Here is a 19,344-nt window from a genome sequence, read left to right on the forward strand (position 1 = left end):
GGGAGGACGGCCGCGCCCCCGCTCAGGCCCCCCCTCCCCACCACTCCCTCCCCGGCGGCCGCGCGGGGGCGCGTGGGGCTGGGCGCACAGCCAGAGGCGCGCAGGCCGGGCGCTAGGCGCGCAGGGGGAGGGGGGCGCCCCCTCTGTCTCCCCCTCGCACCAACAAGTGAATGGGGCCCGCAGGGGAGCGGCGAGGAAGGGAACAGGTGGGGGCGGGCCCGTTCCTCCCCAGACAGGGCTGAATCCACGAAGAGGAAGGAGAAGTGGGGGCCGCATTTGGGGTGGCGGCTAAGGGCTGATTCTCTGCCCTAGGTACAGAGATAGGGGCTTCCTATGGATAAAGGGCTGTCATGGCACATCTGGGCAGTCAGGTGGCACATACGTGAGAGGAAAGTGTCAGCGCACCTGAACACATGAAGGAATTGGGGGTCTGCATGGTGGGGAGAACGCTGGCGGGGGGTCATTTGAGGATACACTCACATCTGGCCAGGACACACCCCCCCCCTCCGACCTGGTAGAAGTCAGAATGGATAAGGGGAAAGGGTGGACTGAGGCTGTGGGCGGGGGTCCTTACATCTGGCCAGAGGCCCACATCTGGAAGACTTTAGGGAGGAGGGGACACATCTGGGCTGAAGGCCACAGCAGGAGGGGGACTTTTGAGGGTGGTTAAAACTAGGGGATGTGCTAGCCCAGGGGTGAGAGCTGGAGCAAGAGGAGAGCAAGGGAAACAGGGGGAGGCCTTTGGCCTCTAGCCGACCGGCAATTTTGGGCACTCAGTGACCGGGCAGGCGCCAATCCGCACAATCGCTTTTGTTGTCTGGGCTAGCTCGGCTGCACTCTGCCGGGATAGTGCCCCCCTCTTTGGCCAAGAGAAGCCCGGACGCCTGGCTTCCCGGTCCCACCCCCGCGGGTCAGCGCCTCTGGCCAGCGTCTGGTTCTCTCCCAGGCTCACCTCGTGAGGCCGGACGCTGGGGTCCCTAGAGGGGGCTGTGTCCCGGGCTAGGGTGCTGAGCTACAGTGGGGGGCCGCTAGGCAGCGGCTGGACCGTGGGAACCAGACGGCTTTATCTGGCCCGGAACCCCCCCGCCCCTGGCGGCAGAGGAAAGGCGGATGTTCTTACCCTGGGTCTGGCCGGCAGGGGCGCGCTGTGGGGGCCTTCTTTTCAGCAGTGCCCGGCCCCCCGGCCCGCGGGGCCGCAGTCGCCTCAGCAGAGCTCTGGCCTGCTGCAGCCTGGGTGGGAGGGGGCAGAGAAGGAGCTGTGACCACCCTTAGGCTGACAGCCACCCCTCCCGCGGGTCCCCCCGCCAAGGGGCCTTCCAGCCAGGAGGTCTTCCAGTAGCGGCTCTGCCCACCCTTCTACCCCTCCCACCCCACTACAGGAAGGAACCAGGCCTTGAGAGTCCTTTAGAGGCTTGGCGAGAAACAGAGACAACGATGGTGGGAGAAACAGATGAGTAAGGGAGAAAGAGAAGAGATACAGAAGAAAAGAGACAGGTAACAATGAGAGAAACAGAAGGAGACAGAGATGGATAGAACAAATGCAGAGAGAGGGACATGGAGACAGAGCGATAGAGACTAAAAGGTTTAGAGACTGTGATGGGTAGGAAAAGGAGAAATAGAAACAGATACAAGTTGATAGTCAGACTCAGAGAGAGAGAGAGAGAGAGCGAGAGAGAGAACAAGTGAGAGGAGACCCAGAGAGCAAAGCGAGAGATGTGCCAGAAATGGTGGGGGAGCTAGGAGCTCCAGAGCATTTGGTAGGGGAGAGACTGCACACTCACGTCAGAGGCTGCCAGTTAAGAGACACCTGTCTCTTCCTCACGCTGGGGCTGGGGCTTGGCAGCACAGGGGGCACTGGTGTCAGGCACCGCTGGGAGCCTGCACACTTCTCAGGCAGGCAGCTCTGAACCCTGCAGGAGGCTTCAGAGATAGCCAGGGACTAAGTGAAGAAGGATGTGACTGAGTCCCTCTTTCCATCAAGTGCATCTAGATCTCCAGCTGGGATGAGGTGTGGAGAAGGGAGCCCCAGCCCCTCTGTTCCTACTGTTTGACCCCTACCTATTCCCCACCTAGGAGAACCCACCTCTGAAGCAGCGGCTCCTCCTGGGTGATCGGGCTGGGCAGCAGCGACAAGCAGCAACACTATAAACAGAAAGGTGGAAGCCACTCAGGTGTCTAGGATTCTAGAACTCCGCAAAGGAGAGCAATGGGGGTAGGGGAGGAAAAGCTAAGATAAGGCTTGAGGGTGCTGGAAATAGATGTGTGGCCAATTTGAGACACTGTCTGGATGCCTCTGCAGGCCTGTACAATGAGGGGCAAACTGGCATAGCCTCTGCAGGGAGGAAGGTCACCAAAACCTTATTTTTACTTGTTTTCTGAAGTGTTTGGAGGTAAAGTATTATTTTAAAATGTATTTTTAAAAAAAGACTCAAAGAGGATTTCTAAGCGCATATCCCATTCCCGACTGTCGGGGTGGGAATCTAGAACCCTGCCCTCCCGGCTCATCCCTGTACTGGATGGGCTCAGCCGTCATTCCACGCGTGACCGGCAGGTGGCGCCATTTCCACAGGCCTCTGCGTCTGGGAAGGGAGGTCTTCCTTCGACTTTGGGTCCTGCAGGGTGCTGAGGTGGAGAGGGATACAGAAGGAGCGACAGCCCAGGAACTGGGAATCCCGAGGCCTGAGTTTTAGCCCATTTCTGCCCTTGCAAGCTCGTGTGTCTCGAAGCCAGGATCTCCTAGTCTTTGGGCCTCGGTTTCCTCCCTGTGGTTCCTGGAGAAACCTCTGCGCCTATAGGCTCTCAGATTCTGAGTAGCGAAGCCCTCAGCTTAGAGACGCGAGTGCGTCGTAACCGTGGGGCCCCCCAGACAAATCCATTATCGCCAGGCTAAGGGGGAACGAGGGACGAGGGAGCGGGCGCAGGCTCCGAGGGGAGGGCATTGAGGGGATGCTGCGAAGGGGACGTAGGGCGCATGGACTCTTCCCAGACGGTTGGGGTCCAGTGGGAAAGGAGGCCGCCGGGTGGGAACTTCCAGGACCCTTGATCTTGCCGTCATCCCTCCCTCCTTTCCTCCGGGGTTAACCCCTTCCCAGCCCCGCCCCCCGCGCGGCTCGGGTTACTAAACGCATTCGCAGAGACCGAGGCGGGAGCGAAGCCCGGGGCCTTTGTAACGGAGCGTTGGGCTGCAGGGCGGGGGGTGAGGGTACGGGGCAGACTGTTTCCTTCAATCTCGTCACTGTAGACAGGAAGGGTGGCTACAAGCCCCAAATCTATAGGAAATTCTGGGTCTGTTGCCGCGAAATCACTGATACCTCATTCAAACCTGAAATCCTGTAATTCTAGGACACTAGAGCATCTCCAGCTCTCAGGAAACCTGAGGAATACCCCCGCCGGCACAAGTCCCTGCAAGCCCTTCCGCCATCAACCTGAAAGTCCACGTCTTCCACATTGGGAAAATCCAAGTGTCCCTTTTAATTAATCTAGGCGCCCCCAGACCCCACGAAACCAGCACATCCTAACTCTCATATATAATCCCTTCACAACCTCCCACACTCTTCCTCCTGAAGCACCCAAGAAACTTGGGGAACCCGATCCCAGTTCAAGGGCCCCACCCATCTGTCATCCTAGGGGAACTCAAAGCCGTGCCTCCCATATAAACTGCGACCCTTCTCGGGGGGCGGGGGGGGGGCGGAAACAAAAGACAAAAAACACCCTAGAATTTCCTGGAGCCGCATCTATCTCTACCACACACACCAGAAGGGAATCTCTCCAGTCAAAAATCTGTTCTTCCCGGATTCTAACCCCTACGAAATAGAGGGCCCTAATAAGTCCACGGGCTCTCGCTCTTTCATCCCAACCCCGAAGCAGTGGGTTCGATTCCGCCTGCACTGGAAAAATCTTTGGCCTCCCGGACGACCACTCCTGTTGGGTGGAAGGGGCACGAGGAAGAGGGGGCTGCAGCGGGGCTTACCCAGCCGGGCGGCCCGGGATCGCCGCAGCCTCGACGGCCTGGCTGGGGCTGGGGCTGGGACTGGGGATGGCGGCCGACGCGGCGGCTGCGAGGAAGGGCAGCAGCAGCACCAGCGGGAGGGGGCGGCGGACGCTGGGGCCAGGCTGCCGCATCGTGTCCCGCGTGGAGTCCCGCTCCAGGCAGGCTGTCTGTCCAGCAGGTCCGGCTCGGCACCGCCCTGCCCCACGACCCCGCCCGAGGCCGACTCATTTTCTCCACTGTCCCAGTCGCGGGCTACTAACTTCCCGCCAATCGGAGCCCGGTGCCGCCGGGGCGCTGCCTGCGCGGCCAATCGGAAGGCGGCAGGGGCGGTGCTAGAGGGACAGGTGTTGGGCGGGGGGCGCTGGGGCCTGCCTGGATTTCTCCTGCGGTGGGGGAGAATCGGGAGTCGGTTACTGACTCAGTGAACCCTCTGGTGAAGGAGAGGCCCAAGTGTAGAAGTACTGGGACCCCTCCCACTACTGGGAGTCCTGCGTAGGCAGGGTCCCCTAAAACAGACTTCCATTCTCAGGCCTCATCCCTCAGCTCTCAGTTGTGGGAGAATTTGATCAAAATTTGCTCCCTGACTGGTGTAGATGCTGGATATCCCAACAGATGTCCATTTTTCACGCGAGACACTGAGGATTCTGGGGACGTAGCATCCTGCACTGGGCCCCAGTACCACCCCTCTGAAGGTTCCAGGTCCACTCTGGACCTTCCCAAAGGATTCACCCCTTTACAGGCCCTGTGCTGCAGGGTTCCAGGCTCAACAAGCCAAAGGTTGGTTCTTCAGAAGGCGGTGGTCTCTGATCCAGACTCCACGCCCAGAGCTCCTGACGTTGCTCTCCTCCCTGAACCTCTCTCCACTGGCCACCCCTAGAGGGTACCAGAACCCATTCCCTGCCTGAGTCTTCAAAGACTCCCAAGAGCAGCCCTCCAATTCCCGGGACTGCAGATTCTCCCTAGGGAATTCCAGTCCCGTCCCTTTACCTTTAGGAGCCCCAAGCCACCGAGGACCTTAGGCCCCCCTTTAAAGGGTTCCAGGCTCCAACCCCTGCTCAGGGCTTCAGAGGGTATCAAGACCAGTCTCCTCTCTTCATTACAGATTCAAGGCTTAAGCCCCCACCTTCTTTCCTTGGAATTATAACCCTACTTCTTTTTTCTGCCCAAGGCACTGACCCAGAGCTTTAGGCCTGTCCCCTAGCTGCCCTCTTCTTTAAGTTTCAGGCCACACTCCTTCCCACAGGTAATTGGGGAGTGGCCTCACTCTCGGTATCCCAAGCCCCACCCTTTTTATGTTTGCCCTGCCTCCAGGGTTTGCAGGCCCCAACTCACTGAAGTTTAATTCTTAAGATTTTCAGTTTTGTAGTGTTAGTCTCTTCTCTAGGATCCACCCACACAGAGTACATAGCCACCCTCCTCCCACCAACTGGCTGACTCCACACTAACATAGCAACAGATCGAGCTTTGTCTTCATCCCCTACTTCTTCCAATGAAAGGTGTGCAGGAAGCATGGGGTACCCCTTCAACCTCCCCAGTACAGTGAGGGACCCAGGCTGACTCACATAGCCACACTCACATCATCACTGCTACCTAGAGCAATCCACACCTCCATCCTACACTGATCCTTAGAACTCTGGGCCCATAGGCCATCCAGGGACACACAGCTGCTTGAAGCAGTTACCACGGCACTCAGGCCCCATTCATGGGCATTCGTGGGCTGACCCAGCGTGACGACAGAGTGCCTGGTTCTGTCCACTGAATGTGTTCCGTGTCCCTCTTTGTGAAGCCCCCGCAATCCCTGCTAACAGCCCAGCATGAGAACATATCCTGGCCCCCTGTAGGCCCCCTCCCTACATCCTACCCTGTGGCTGGAGCATTTGCTGGGGCGCTGCCGAAATTTCTCCGTTCTGCCTGGGATCCAGGGCATCTTCAATGCTCGTTGCTAGGCAACAGCCACTGGCTCACCACTGCAACTTCCGGGAATGGCGTCAGATTCCCAGCTCCCCTCCACCCCTCACAGCATTTGGAGTCCTCAGCTGTCAATCCCAATCAGTGCCACTATCTCCTAGGTCTCCCAGGGTCATTCTATCTATCTATCTATCTATCTATCTATCTATCTATCTATCTATCTACCTATCTAATTTGAGCCAAACTGACGATATACGCAGAGAAGCAAGATCTCAAATGCTCCCCCCAGGGTCATTTCTATGTCACCCCTTGGATCCTGATCGGCTCTCAACTCTTCAGAAACCCCAGAGTTCTGGAGTCATGGCATTCCAGAAGCTTCCTCCCAGTGTGCAGCTTACAAACACTGTTTTATCCCTTATATTAACGAATAAAGAAACCAACAAAAATCTCTTTAATGTTCTAGATTTACTGACACTTTCCCCCTTGGTTCTAGAATCACCAACATTCCACAAGCACATGTGTTCTGGATTCCCTGGAATCAAAAAAAAAAGGTCTCAATATTCCAGATCTGCAAGCGCTACAAAATGCCCTTGTATTCTAGATTCCTTGATATCCCAGCACCCTCCTATGTTCTAGACTTCCTAACATTCAAACATTCCTGTGATCTGAATGCCCTGGCTTATAAAAACATTTCTAGCCCTGGCCAGGTGGCTTGGTTGATTGGAGCCTCTTCCTGTGCACCAAAGGGTTGTGGGTTCCATCCCCCTCCCCCATCAGGCGCATACAGGAGGCAACTGATCAGTGTTTCTCTCACATTGATTTTTTTCCCCTCTCTCTCAAATCAATAAACATATATTTGGGTGAGGATTTAAAAAAATAACATTTCTAGAGTTTAAGAGTCACAGGCATTCCAGAATACTTAGTTTAGAATTACACACTTTTTAGACCTCCCATTCATGTTCGAGATTCTCTGACAACCTAGAGCCCCCTGCCATTATGGATCTCTTGGAATGCAAACCCTCCAGTGATTTAGAAAAGTTGACATTTCAGAATAGCCTAGATTTTCTAGCAATCCAGATTCTTTTCTTTTATAATACTAGCAGTCCATAATTCCTGGCATGGAAAATATTCCTACTAGTGTAGATTCATAGGCCTTCTAGAACATTCCCATTCTAGAACTATTTCTTTTTATTTTTAAAAAGATTTATTTATTTATATATAGAGATAGGGGAAGGGAGACAGAAAGAGAGGGAGAGAAACATCAGTGTGTGGTTGCCACTCACATGCCCCCAACTGGGGACCCGGCTCACAACCCAGGCATGTGCCCCGACTGGGAATCAAACCAGTGGCCCCTTAGTTCACAGACCAGCACTCAATCCACTGAGCCATACCAGCCAGGACTCATTCTAGAATTATTAACTTTCCGGGTCCTTTTTGTCAAGACACTTCTACAGCCTGGATGCTCTGAAATGCAGGGGAGAACCCTAACATTGTCCATCCACTAGAACTCTAGGATAGCCTGTGTTCTAGGTTCTCTAACACTCTAGACCCATCTCCACCATGTCACAAAAGCTCTGTATTCCAGCACCTCTGGGATTCTAGAATTAGCACATCCACCAATTTATTGGCCCACTTTTTCTCCCTTTCATTGGTCCAAGGAAAAGATGCTGAAAGTTTCCCTGAGGAGTTTCCATAGGAACAGGTATTACTCGGGGGAAGATCCCAGGATGTCAGGCTGGGTGAGCTCAGCCTATCTGTCTCATATACTCTCTCAGGTGTGGGCAGCAAAGGGGTGAAGGCTGGGCAGCCAGGGATATGGGCAAGGCTTTTGCAACGGTGGGGTTTGGAGTACAAATGTTAAGCATGTGACAACGCATCTGTGCTTATGCTGACCAACCTGTAGCCATTCATCCCCTCTTGTAGTAAACACACCCTGATTCATCTTTCAGGAAATCCTCTTCCATTCTGTGAGCATGGAGGTAACCTCACCTCCCAGCTTGTGAGGTCACATGACTCCTAGAATGATTGGTTCAGGGATGATCATCTGACTCAATTCAAGCCAATTCAGTCTTGTGATTTCTGTGGTTACTAGAGAGAATACAGTTGCTAAGGAACTACCTGGAGTTATTCTGGCGCAGAGAGGGAAAACCTGATTGAGAACCCCTGGATCCAGCTATGCCTGAAGCTGGATGTCAGCCTATACAGTTCCTTTCTTTCCTTAAACCAGGAGAGACAGATGTCTCTGAATCTACAGCCAGAGACATGGTTGGGCCCCACATCTCTCACACTCTTTCCCTGGAGGTCCCAAAATCCTCTAAGAATGTAAGGAAGATGTTGGCAGTGAGAACTTTATTAGGCCAGGGTGACTTTGGCTCCAGAAAAGGGAGTAGGGGGATCTAGTAACAGTGACTACTCCAAGGAGGCCCTGGCCCTGAACCCAGGGATCTGACAGGAAGTGGGGAGGCACCAGAGACCCCAGGGCCTGGGTATCCAAAGGCACCATGGAAGTTGCATTCAGAAGGAAGTTTCATTGAGCTTCATCTTGGGGGGTACAAGGGGAGCCCCAAGACCTGTGGAGGGCCGGGGGGCTGGTGTCGGTGGCCGTCGGGGCTCTGGCCCACTGCGCACCAGTTCCTGGCAGCGTTCCACGAAGCTGCCTCCCCCACGGCGCCGGACCTCAACTTGTGGGGGGTTGGGGCTCCCACGGCGGCCAGGCAGGGAGGTGTTGCTGGAGGCTGAGTGGAGACTGAGGGGGTGATGAGAGTCAGTGCAGGCCATTATGAGGCGACCAGGCCACTCTCCCCGAGCAAGGCCACCTTGTTCTGTCCTTTCCCCCCTTGTACAGAGGGGAAGTGGAGTCACACCTACCTGGTGAGAGAAGTGCGGGGTGAAGGGCTAGGGAGAGAGCCCCGCGAGGAAGCCAGCGGGGCCAGGTCACACTGCTCCAGCTGTTCCATCAGCTCTTCCTCTGTCAGGCCACCTGCTGTGGGGCAAGGAGGCAGCATCAGGGGACAAGACAAGGATTGCAGGGCAAGACAGGAGAAGATGCAGAGGGTCAAGGGACAGAGGAGTTAAAAAGTAAGGGCAAGGAGGGGTTGCGGGGGCAGGGAAAGGGGTCAGAGGGCAAGGGCTTGGGGAAGGAGATTGGAGATCGTGATGAAAGAGGACGTGAGGAGGGGTTCAGGGTGAGTCTATGAGGCTTGGGACCGGATTGAGGTGGGGCAGGGAGTACCAGGGGCCTGGCCGAGGCCATCCATGGCGGTGGTCAGGTCCCACATGGCCAGGCTGCCATTGGCCTGGCCAGTGAGCAGGTAGCGCCGGGGCCGAGAGCCAAGCCTCCGGGATCCCTCGCACTCGAGCACTGTGAAGGCAGTGGTGGGCGAGCCATCCACAGAACGCACCGAGCACACCCTGCGAGAGACGAGGGGTGGTCACCCTGGCCATGCCAGGGCCTGGCCTGTCCCCTCTTCCCATCCTTACAGTCTTCCTGGACCAGAACCACACCATGATGGCTTCCATTCCTGCCTCTCCACCCTCAGGCTTCTCTGTCTTTCACTCTACTTTCCTGGGCTCCGGCCCTGTGGGGCCAGCAGCTTCTTGAATGTCCCCTGCCTTCACACTTGCCATGTGCTCCACGTGGGCCTCAGGACTCTCCCCCAAATCTGCTGCCCCCCCCAGGTCCCACCTCGGGGAAGGCCCGAGTCACCCAGCATGCCTCCCTCATCGCATCGTATGGGTCCCTCAGTCCCTGCGTCTCTTCCACGGCTCCTCCTCCCAGCCCAACGCATTGCCCTGGCCAAGCCTGCCCTCTCTGGCCAGTCACCTGTCCAGCCCCCTCACTGGTCTCCTATCCAAACCTCAGTCCATCCCTGTCACAGCAGCCACAGCTCCCAGTGCCTGCAGGGCAGCCTCAGCGCCTCCATTCAATCGACAAGGCCCTGCCCCTCTGCAGTCCCACCACTCACCTCATTCTGTGCTCTGGCCCCCAGACCATGGGCGCTTCGCTGGCTACCCCGTTCAGCCATTCCTGGCCTTTGCAAATGTGTTCCTTCAGCCTGGCACACTCATTTCTATTTATCCTCAAGGTCTCAGCTCAGCCTCCTCTTCAAGAAAACCATCTCAGGCCTACTTCCCAGGCCCAAGCCAAACCTCTTCTATAGCTTCCAGGCCACCTCCCCAATCCCACTCTGACCCCCAAGCTCCCCTCATCCTGGTCCGGCCTCTCTGCCCAGGCCCTCTGCCCCACCCTGATTACACCGGGCAGTCTCTATCTAAGGCCCACCTCAGGTACCACCTCCTTCAACTCCTCCCCCGCCAGTACATGTCACGCCTTGGATGCCTCCAGCCCCTAACCCTGGACCAGGCCCCTGCTCCCTCCTAGCCCTTGCTTCTTTAGTGCCACTTGGCAGAGACTTCCTTCTGGCCTCCGTAACACGGCTGGCCTCTTGTCTTCTCCTCCGACCACCATTCCCGTTCGATGAATTGTCCTCACCGTTGACCAGTGGATGAAAGACGCACAAAGAGCTGGCTGGCACTTGGCACCACCTTCTGAACAAACACTTGCTGGTCATCCCGCTCGCCGTAGGGGCCTGGGCCAAGCAGGGATGAGGGTCAGGCCTGCTGGGTGCCTGGGACCTCCAGACCCCAAGGCTCCACCCTATCCCAGGACTAGGTCCCCATCCCTAAACTGCTGAAGTTGGGCAGGGTCAGAGATGGCTGAGGGTCAGCGACAGTCAACAGGGATCAGGTACATCAGGGATGGGGGTGGTCTCAAGTCAGGTAGCAGTTAGCAGGAATCAGTGGGGGCAACAGAATTGACCAGGAGGAGCTGGGAGTAAAGGAAGGTCAAAAGGGGTCAGATAAGGAAGGGGTCAACGGAGGCCGATGGGGGTCTGGGGATAGGCAGCCAGGGACCGGGAAGCACCAATGTCATTGCCAGCACTGCAGCCTCCATGCCCGTCGGCTGACTCCAGAGCCAGGATCTTGAAGGAAGCGAGTGGGGTGGAACCCGGCTGGGTGGAAATCATGCCACGGAAGCGAGTCACAGACCACGTCCGCACGTGGTTGTTGTCAGCACAGACTGAAGGGCAAAGGACAGCAGGTCAGGCTGGGCTGTTGCTGCCCAACCTTCCCCAGCCCCAGGAGCACCCACTTTCAAAGGTGTCAGGATTCAGGTCCCTCTGAATCCCTTCCCAGAATTCCAAATGGTCAAAAATCTTCTTGGCTCTGTCTCCAAAATCATTCAGTCCGATCTCACCTTATCCTGTCCACTGCCTCCAGCTGCTTCTGGTTATCTCATGTCCTGCCTGGACCATTGCAGCAGCCTCGTCCCACTATGCCCTGCTCCTGCCCTGTCCCCACAGCCTGTCCCATGTGCAGCCAGAGGGGGCCTATGCACACCTGCGGCAGGTCACAGCCCTCCTCTCCCAGAGCCCGCCCGTGGCACTATCTCAGTCAGGCCCAGGACAGTCTTCTCCGTGGTTCACAAGGTCCTATTGACCTGCCCCCATCAATCCACCCTCTCCCTTGCCCCCTTCACTCTAGGCACAGGGGGCTCCCTGCTTTTCCTCCGATATCTCAAACACCCTCCCACTGCCTATCTTTTCCCATGTCTGTTCCCTCTGCCTATAATGCTTGCCCCTACCGATCTGCACTGTTCATTTCCTCATTTCTGCTTAAAAGGCCTGCCTCAGAACGGCCTTCCCCGAACCACGCACTACCCTGTGACCCTGCCACTCTCTAGCCACTCACACAGATTTGTTTTTCTCCATGGCCCTCATTATTGCCTGATATCGATTTATGTTTTTTTTATTAATTTGTCTGCCATCCCCCCAAGAACATCTGTTCCGTAAGGGTAGGGACTTGGCCTATCTTGTTCATCACTGTGTGTGCCTGGCACACAGTAGGTGTTCAACAGACATTTGTTGAATTGATAAATTGTTCAATCCCTCAAGCTGGCCCCCTTTATAGTATCCTCTCACTCCCGTGATTCTTGTCACAGGTCAAACTTCTCTCCCCTCTAGATCTCTCCCCACGCAACGCCCCTCCCCAGGGGAAGCCCTCATCCGCTTGGTTTCATGCTCCCACAGAGCCACCCCCCCTGCAGGGAGAGGGGCACCTGGAGCAGCCTGGCAGGCCCACCTGAGATGAGATGCTTCTCTGATAACATGATCTTGGTGACGGGGCTGCGATGCACAGTGAAGGTCTGGAAGAGCTGAGGCCCGGAGCCCACAGTCTCGGGGTGCTGCACGATGACCCGCACACCCCCTGAGCTGGTGCCATAGGCAATCTCAATCCAGTTCCCACTGTCACCTGATGACGAAGAGAGGGACAGGGTCACAGAGGGACAGAAACCAAGGCAGAGAGAGAGAGACGGACAGACAGACGAAGAACAGAGAGTCAGGAAGCAAGGAGAGAGGGAAAGATGAAAATGGGTGGTGAGGAGGTGTGGAGATGGAGGAGCAGGGACTCAGAGTGACAGATCCGAGAAAGAACCAGAGACAGACGTTAAGATGAAGAGAGGCAGACCTAACATGAGAGGGAAGAGAGACAGAGAAACTAGAGAAATGGGGAGACATGAGAACCGAGCAAATGAGTCACAGGGAGGAATATAGACACAGAGACAGACAGACATAGACAGAGATGGAATTAGAGAGAAAGGAAAAAAATAATAACATACATGAACAGACAGACAGCACAACAAGGAAGTGCAACCCAATGTGTCTGAGGGACGCCCTGCCCTCACCAACTTTCCAGAAGGGAAGAGTTATTTCACAAATGCCAGAAACTCCACGAACCATCCAAAAGACAGGGGGTAGGGAAAATGTGGTTTTAATATTTTGTACAGTTAAAAGCAATGGATTAGGGTTATGCATCACCACATGGATGGATACTAAACCTAGGGCAAGGCGGACAAAGAGAATAGCTGAGATAGATACCGGTACGGTTTACACAAATTCAAACCGTCTCCGTGGCGCCCATTTGGTAAGGACACATACACGTGAAAAGATAAATGCTAATCATGACAGAATAGAAGCATATGGTGGGGAGGGAAGGGATAAATAAATGAAATAAGAAAGGGGCCTTACAGGCGGGGGGATGGGTGAAAAGGTGAAGAGGAACATAGTCAATAGCACTGTGATAGTTTGCACATTGACAGAACTGTGGGGTGATCACATTGTAAGGTACAAAAGTGTTGAATCACTATATTGTACACCCAAAATTAATATGGTTAATATATTATATACCAACTATATGTAAATTAAAAAAAAGAAAGAGGCTTCATATGATGACGTGCTGTGAAGTGAGGTGTAATATTAATTCATGCTAGAAAAAAAATATACCATGACCCTTATCTCCCACCATATATACAAGTTAATTTGAAGGGAAACAGAGACCTATGTGTAAATGCTAAAACAACAAAGCTTCTAGAAAAAAATACAGGGGGAAATCTTCACAGCCTGGAGGTACGCAAAGGTATCTTAAGATCCAGAAAGCACTAACCATAAACAAAAGAATAAAATAACCATTATGCTAAGTGAAAAAAGCCAGACCCAAAAGCCACATATGGTATGATTTCCTTTGCGTGAAATGTCCAGAAGAGGCAAATTTATAGAGACAAAAAATAGATTAACTTTCCAGGGGCTGTCGGGAGGCGGGAATGGGGTATGATTGCTAACAAGTTCAGGGTTTCTTTTTGGGGTGACAAAAAATCATATTCTGGAATTAGATAGTAGTGATGGCTGTACAACCTTGTGAAACTACTAAAAATCACCAAAGTGCCCTGGCTGGTGTGGTTCTGTGGGTTGAGTATCAGCCTGTGAACCAAAAGGTTACTGGTTCAATTCTGGGTGAGGGTACATGCCTGCGTTGCAGGCCAGGTCCCTGGTTGGAGGTGTGTGAGAGGCAACAGATCAATGTTTCTCTCACACATTGATGTTTCTCTTTCTTTCTCCCTCCTGCTTGCTAAAATAAATTAATTAATTAAAGTCTTCAAAAGAACACACAAAGGTAAAAGGAAATAAAAAAAATAAAAATCACCAAATTGTACCCTTTAAAATGGCGAATTTTAAGGTTTGTGAATAATATCTCAACAGAAGAAAATAAAAATCAAGTAATTTCTATTTGAGGACAAAAAACTGCCCCAAGTGAAAAAACTCCGCTTTGTCCACTGTAAAACGTGCCTCCTCTTTGTTTTAGGGGTGAGCAGCATCGTGCCCTCATCGCAGAGACGGGAAAGAAACCCACAGGTGAATGGCTGTGGTCAGCTTTGCCCGTGGTGGAGGGGTCTGCCCCCACCCAGTATCTAGAACAGTGCTTGTCTACAAGTGGTGCTCAGTTTGTTGAACGACTAAGTGACAGGTCAATCTGTCCTCCCTTCCATTAAATCTCACTGTGTCACACTGCACGAGCAGTGGGGAGACAGCTACGGGCTGGGGCTGGCTGCGGATGGCAGTGGGGAGCCAGGTCATAGCTTACTGGTCTTGGGGGTGAGGTAGACGCTGAGGGCTGTGACCCCATCTTCTGCTGGGTCCCGGTAGAGCTCGCTGACAAGGAGGTCATTGTCCTTCATGCGCAGGGGAAACTTCTGCACATCTGCAGTGGGCAAAGAGGATAAGGCAGGTTTGTTCAAGGCGCCCCAGCCTCTCCCCTTCTCTCCCACTTTCCAGGGGAGGTGCTCATGCAGCTGCCACTCACCCACGTAGTAGATGGAGCCATTGTTGCAGCCCAGGAGGAGGAAGGAGCCTGCTGCATCATAGCTGGTGATGGGCTGTACTTCCTGGACCTGGGGGCAGGGCAGACTGTGGCGGGGGTCCCTCCCTGCCTTCGCCTCCACAGCGCCTGGCGTGCCCTTGCCACCCGCCAAAGCCCCCAAGACCCCACCAGAGTTTCTAGGTCCACTTCTCTCCAGCCTTGCCTGCTCTAGGCCTGTCTCAGTCAGTTTCTCTCTATCTCTAAACGGCGCTTGGTCAGTGCTTCCATCTCTAGGCTTCTCCTTGATGCTGTATCTCTGACATTTCTCTATCCCTCTCCGTCCACTCTTTGGGCCCCTTCATCTGCCACAGGCATTCAGTCCCGGTTCCTCCCTGCCTGCCCTTCTTTCTCTGTCACCTCTTTCCATTTTTCTGTCCCCCCCACCTCCTACTGTCTTTTGCATCCTCCTTTCTCTGCTTGTCTGTCTCTCTCTCTCAAACACTCATACTTTAGTAGAAGAAAACAACACTGCAGGTGTACTTTTTTTACATTTTGGACATGGCTAGGTGTAGATGCAGAGAGAATGACAGGCATTTGCAAGTGTCTCTGTGGGTTTCTGTCTCCTACACCATCTCCCCTCACCTGCTCCCCCATCCACTGCCTGGAGATCCTCTCTCCTTTCCAAAACCACCCATCTTTCCTGTGAGCTTGGCAGTCCCTCCTCCAGGAAGGCCTCCCTGATGCTCCTTAAGCCTTTTACACAGACGCCCAGGCTCTGGCCCACTGCCGGGCTTGCTGGCTCTCTCCAGGTTGGTGGGGACAGAAAGAAATCCCTCCTGAGAGGTCTGTACAGTCTGCCCATCAGGGAAAAGGAAAGCCAGCACTCTGACCTGCCAGTGTTTGGTGACGGCATTCCACACCCCTATGCGCCCTGTGTGGCTTGTAGCGATAAGCTGGTTCCCGACGAAGAATAAGGCCTCCACAGGCACCCCCAGATGGAAGACTCCTGTTGAGGGAAAGGAGCATTCAGTCAGGACCCTGCTTCATGGGGGAGAAGAAGAATGGCAAGAAGAGTTCTGAGGCCCGGAGGAGTCAGCTGGCCATGGAATCTTCACAGGACAGAGGATTCCAGCAGGAATCACAGGGCTTCTCCTGAGGATCGAGACTTGCTAACGGCCTAAGGAGCATCAGGGAGGCCTCACTGGAGGAGGGAACAGATTAGTTAACAAATCAGAGATTTCTAATGAGAACACAGAGTCTAATAGGCTTGGTATTACACTGGCATGAAGAATTCCAACAAAGCAAAGAAATCTAACAGGGGAGTAAATTCTGACAGGAGAAAGAATTGTATGTGGGTGAATTTTTCTACTAGGCCAAGGAATTCTAACAGGATACAGAATTCTAAAGTGCGGGAACATCCTAATAACGCAAAGAATTCTTATGGGTTGGAGAGCTGCATAATGGGTATTTTAAAAGGCCGCAGAATGCTAATGGGATAGAAAATTTTAACAGACCACAGATTGGAATAAAATTCTACAGGGAAGAGGCTTCTAGGAAAAACCTGGTGCCATACCTATCTCAGAGCCACCGCCTTCTGCCTGCAGAGCCCACAGGAGGATCTCGCTGCCTGTAGCCGCCGCCACCATCTTGTCATGCTCACCCAAAGCCCCACCAGGTACCCGGGCTGTGAGTGCCAGTCGTTCGATGGGCCAGTCTAGGCGGGGACTGGAAAAGACCAGCTGCCAGCCAGAGGCTTCTTTCAGCCTGGAGGATTGGAGGACGTCATCAACCCTCACCCCAATCCCTCCACATCAAAAGGGCTCAAAGCCTCCTGCCACCACCCTCCACAAGCACCTGTAACAGACAAGAAACTGGGTATAGGCCACGGCAATCCAGTTGTGGTGTCCACACACTAGGCGCACCATCCCGGGTTCCTCCGGTAGCCCTTAGAAGGGAGAGCAAAGATCAGCACAGGGTCGCAGGGCTTCCACTGGCTGTCCTAGCCTCCCAGGAGACAGAAGCATACCTGACGGGGAGGGAGGGGCTTTCTCATCCAGCATCCGGCCCAGCAGCCCTGCATTGCCCAGGTTGGGGGGCATGGTGTTGCTCCTTCGAACAGGCGCTGGGCGTCCCCCTGTCTGCTGGGGTCCCACCAGGCTGTGCCGGTTCCGCCGCTTCATTGGGAACACTACGTCAGGGAGAAGAGGCAGACTGACAACTCTAATACCTGTGACAGTGGCCACACAGCAAGACCCTAAAATATGCCAGGTATTGATTTCCCCATGTGTGGAACACAGTCTTTTGATGAAGAGAGTTTAGGTGGGGTGGGGACACCACATTAAGTGAAGTTGAATCACACAGCAAGTTACTCCCTTTTCAGTTCCTTTCAGCCCATCTGCGATCAGTTTGGTAAAGCCATAATATTGATTATCTCTTCAATATCTGCTAATCTTTCCTTTTAAGAAATGGAAGCCTGTCCCCTTGGCAGGTAACAGCATCTAGTCAGTGTTCAATAACACTGCTATGTTTGGGTCTTATTTTTGTGTTTATGTATTTATGGTATAAAGGTAGTGATATAAAGCCTCTATTTAAAATGATTTTTTAAAAAACAGGGCAGAGCTAAGTTAAGAAAACAACAGTCTTCATATTTGGCACACTTCATGAAGGTAGTAGATATTGATTAAGGTTAAGGAAATAAAGCCATAAATTGAATTTACCCCTCCATTCCTTCTACCAATCAGCAAAGCTTCATGGACTATAGGCCCCAATAACCCCTGGATCATATTTTCCATGGCCACTGGGCTGGCTGCACCAAGGTCCCATGGAGATTATAGTCAATAAATCTCCTTTAATAGTTGTCCCCTCCGTGCAAAGGAACGCAGTTCTCCCTAAGCTTTCCCACAAGAAAATCAAACCTGGGCTGCAACTCCCACTCACTCTAGGGCATGCAATGGAGCCTTAAGGGGTCCACTGCCTCACCGGAATGCTTGTTCCTACTTCCTTTCTAAGCATCATGCCAAAGCACCTGCATCTCATACAGAACTACAACTCCCATACTGTCTCAAGGTTCACAGCATGGGCACCCAACGACTGCCAGCCTTATGGGATATGTAGTCTTTATTCTATCCACCCTCCATTCCATCCCTTAGTAGTGCCCACCTGGTGGAGGCAGGTAACCATTGAAGAGAACGTTTCCACAAGAAGAGCGATCCAACTCCTCCCGCAGTTGCAGACGACGAACTGAGGCAGAAAGACTCGAAGGATGGGTCTTGGAGGGTGCTGAGTCCAATTCTTTCCCCTCTCCCCCACCTCCCTCTCCACAGAATACCACCACTCCCCTGAGGCCCAGGACCAAATCCAGGGCTGTCAGCTCTAACCCAACCTTCTTTCAGGAGAGAGAGGGATGAGGGAGCATCATTAAAGAGCCGGTTTTCTATTCACTGAGGATGCTAATGGGGCACCCACTTACCCAAAGGAGTAAGCCCATAGAATTGGGCTTCGTGAAGGAGGCTGGAACCGTGGACACCCCTGGGTAGTAGAAATGACCAGGGGTCAGGGCCTTGGTAGTGGGAGTGGGCATAGAATTCTGAGGAGAAAGTTTTTAAAACTGCAGAGAATCCTAAGAGGTGGCGAATTTTGGTGGGTGATGACATGGCTGGTAAAAATGTGTGTGTTTGCGGGGAATTGTAAGGACACACAATTTAAATATGATCAAGGAGCTTAACTGAACATTCTGAAGGGAAGAGGACATTCCTCAGGGGGCGCATACGGTGGGGGACTCCCCTTCATCCTCCAAGCCAACCTGGGGTCCAACTCTTTGGTGCGCAGAAAGTTGAGGATGGGGGCGAAGACGGTGGGGTCTCTGTCGATGAAGATCTGCGGGGAAGGGGTGCAGAGGATGGATGGGGCAAAGAGAGGGGCTGAGTGGGGGTCCCGTCCCTCTTACCCGCCGCCCCATTTTAGGTCTTGCCCTACTCACAGCTCCGGTCTCATCTTTCAGTGTCGAGATGCGTCCGCTCAAAAGACTGCAGGGAGGCGACACAGAGCAGGTGTCACGGGCAGGAGTGTGTACGTGAGGAGCGGGGGCATGAGGTCTCCCCATACCTTCTCCTCCCGCCCCCACCCGAAACTCGCTCTCCCAACCACCTGGAGAAGAAGGAGTCTGGTATCCAGGTGAGGGTCTGGCGAGAGGTACTGAATCTGTGCGGGGAAGGTGGGAAGGTGAGCGGACGAGAGAGGATGTAGGGAGGGTGAGGTATACGGCCCCCTACCCCAGGACCCGGTGAATTACCCACCGCGGGCGCTCGTGAAGACTCCCGCGCCTCCCGCCGGGGGCGGAGCAATCGAGGACAGCATTCCTAGGGATAAGCGAGTTCTCCCACCCCGCTGCCCGCCCCCGAGGGTGGGGCCTCAGGAATCCACTAAACTCACCTCTTGCCGCCTACGTTCAGGTGAATCACCTCCCCAGGAGGTCCCCGACCTGGGAACCCTTCTGCTGCAGGCGCTGCGCCTGCCATGGCCCGCGGGCGAGCCGGCCGGTCTGCACCCGCTTCCGGGTGTCTCCCCGCCCCCGCCCTCACCGCGTGCTCATTGGGCCAGAAACTCCCGGAGCGGCCGGTGATTGGTCAAAGCACTCATCCGTCGCAGTTTAAGTCTCCGCCTCCTTAAAGGGGGTCCGCCTTTCCTGTCGTAGACGGGGCGTACCCGGTGGCTCCTTTGGGGAAGTTTAGTTAGGAGGAATAACAAAACAT

General features: G+C 54.0%; 1 protein-coding gene across 1 annotated transcript; it reads right to left on the reverse strand.

Moving 5' to 3' along the window:
• Positions 1-8,194: 8,194 nt before the first annotated feature.
• Positions 8,195-19,145, reverse strand: SHKBP1 (SH3KBP1 binding protein 1). Its single transcript, XM_054580757.1, has 18 exons — positions 19,025-19,145; positions 18,740-18,793; positions 18,573-18,618; positions 18,396-18,469; positions 18,063-18,121; positions 17,753-17,833; positions 16,620-16,781; positions 16,448-16,538; positions 16,167-16,357; positions 15,484-15,599; positions 14,597-14,684; positions 14,378-14,494; positions 12,041-12,211; positions 10,824-10,979; positions 10,392-10,488; positions 9,132-9,310; positions 8,768-8,882; positions 8,195-8,645 (listed from the first exon to the last, which is right to left on the reverse strand). Exons 1-18 carry the CDS (start codon positions 19,108-19,110, stop codon positions 8,414-8,416), a joined length of 2,115 nt encoding a protein of 704 aa, XP_054436732.1. The 5' UTR covers positions 19,111-19,145; the 3' UTR covers positions 8,195-8,413.
• Between the last annotated feature and the right edge of the window lie 199 nt (positions 19,146-19,344).

The sequence above is a fragment of the Pteronotus mesoamericanus genome, unplaced genomic scaffold (assembly GCF_021234165.1).
Source record: "Pteronotus mesoamericanus isolate MK-2021 breed Mesoamerican mustached bat unplaced genomic scaffold, CSHL_Meso_final contig_639, whole genome shotgun sequence".
Taxonomy (NCBI): Eukaryota; Metazoa; Chordata; class Mammalia; order Chiroptera; family Mormoopidae; genus Pteronotus; species Pteronotus mesoamericanus.

What these genes read in the sequence shown, in the direction of transcription:
- SHKBP1 (XM_054580757.1), bottom strand. Translation starts at nt 19,110, where the DNA reads ATGGCAGGCGCAGCGCCTGCAGCAGAAGGGTTCCCAGGTCGGGGACCT. An exon ending in AGCCCCTCCCTCCCCGTCAG is followed by an intron (nt 16,539 to 16,619) that starts GTATGCTTCTGT and finishes CTCCCTTCTAAG; the next exon opens with GGCTACCGGAGGAACCCGGG. An exon ending in TGGCTCCATCTACTACGTGG is followed by an intron (nt 14,495 to 14,596) that starts GTGAGTGGCAGC and finishes TGCCCACTGCAG; the next exon opens with ATGTGCAGAAGTTTCCCCTG.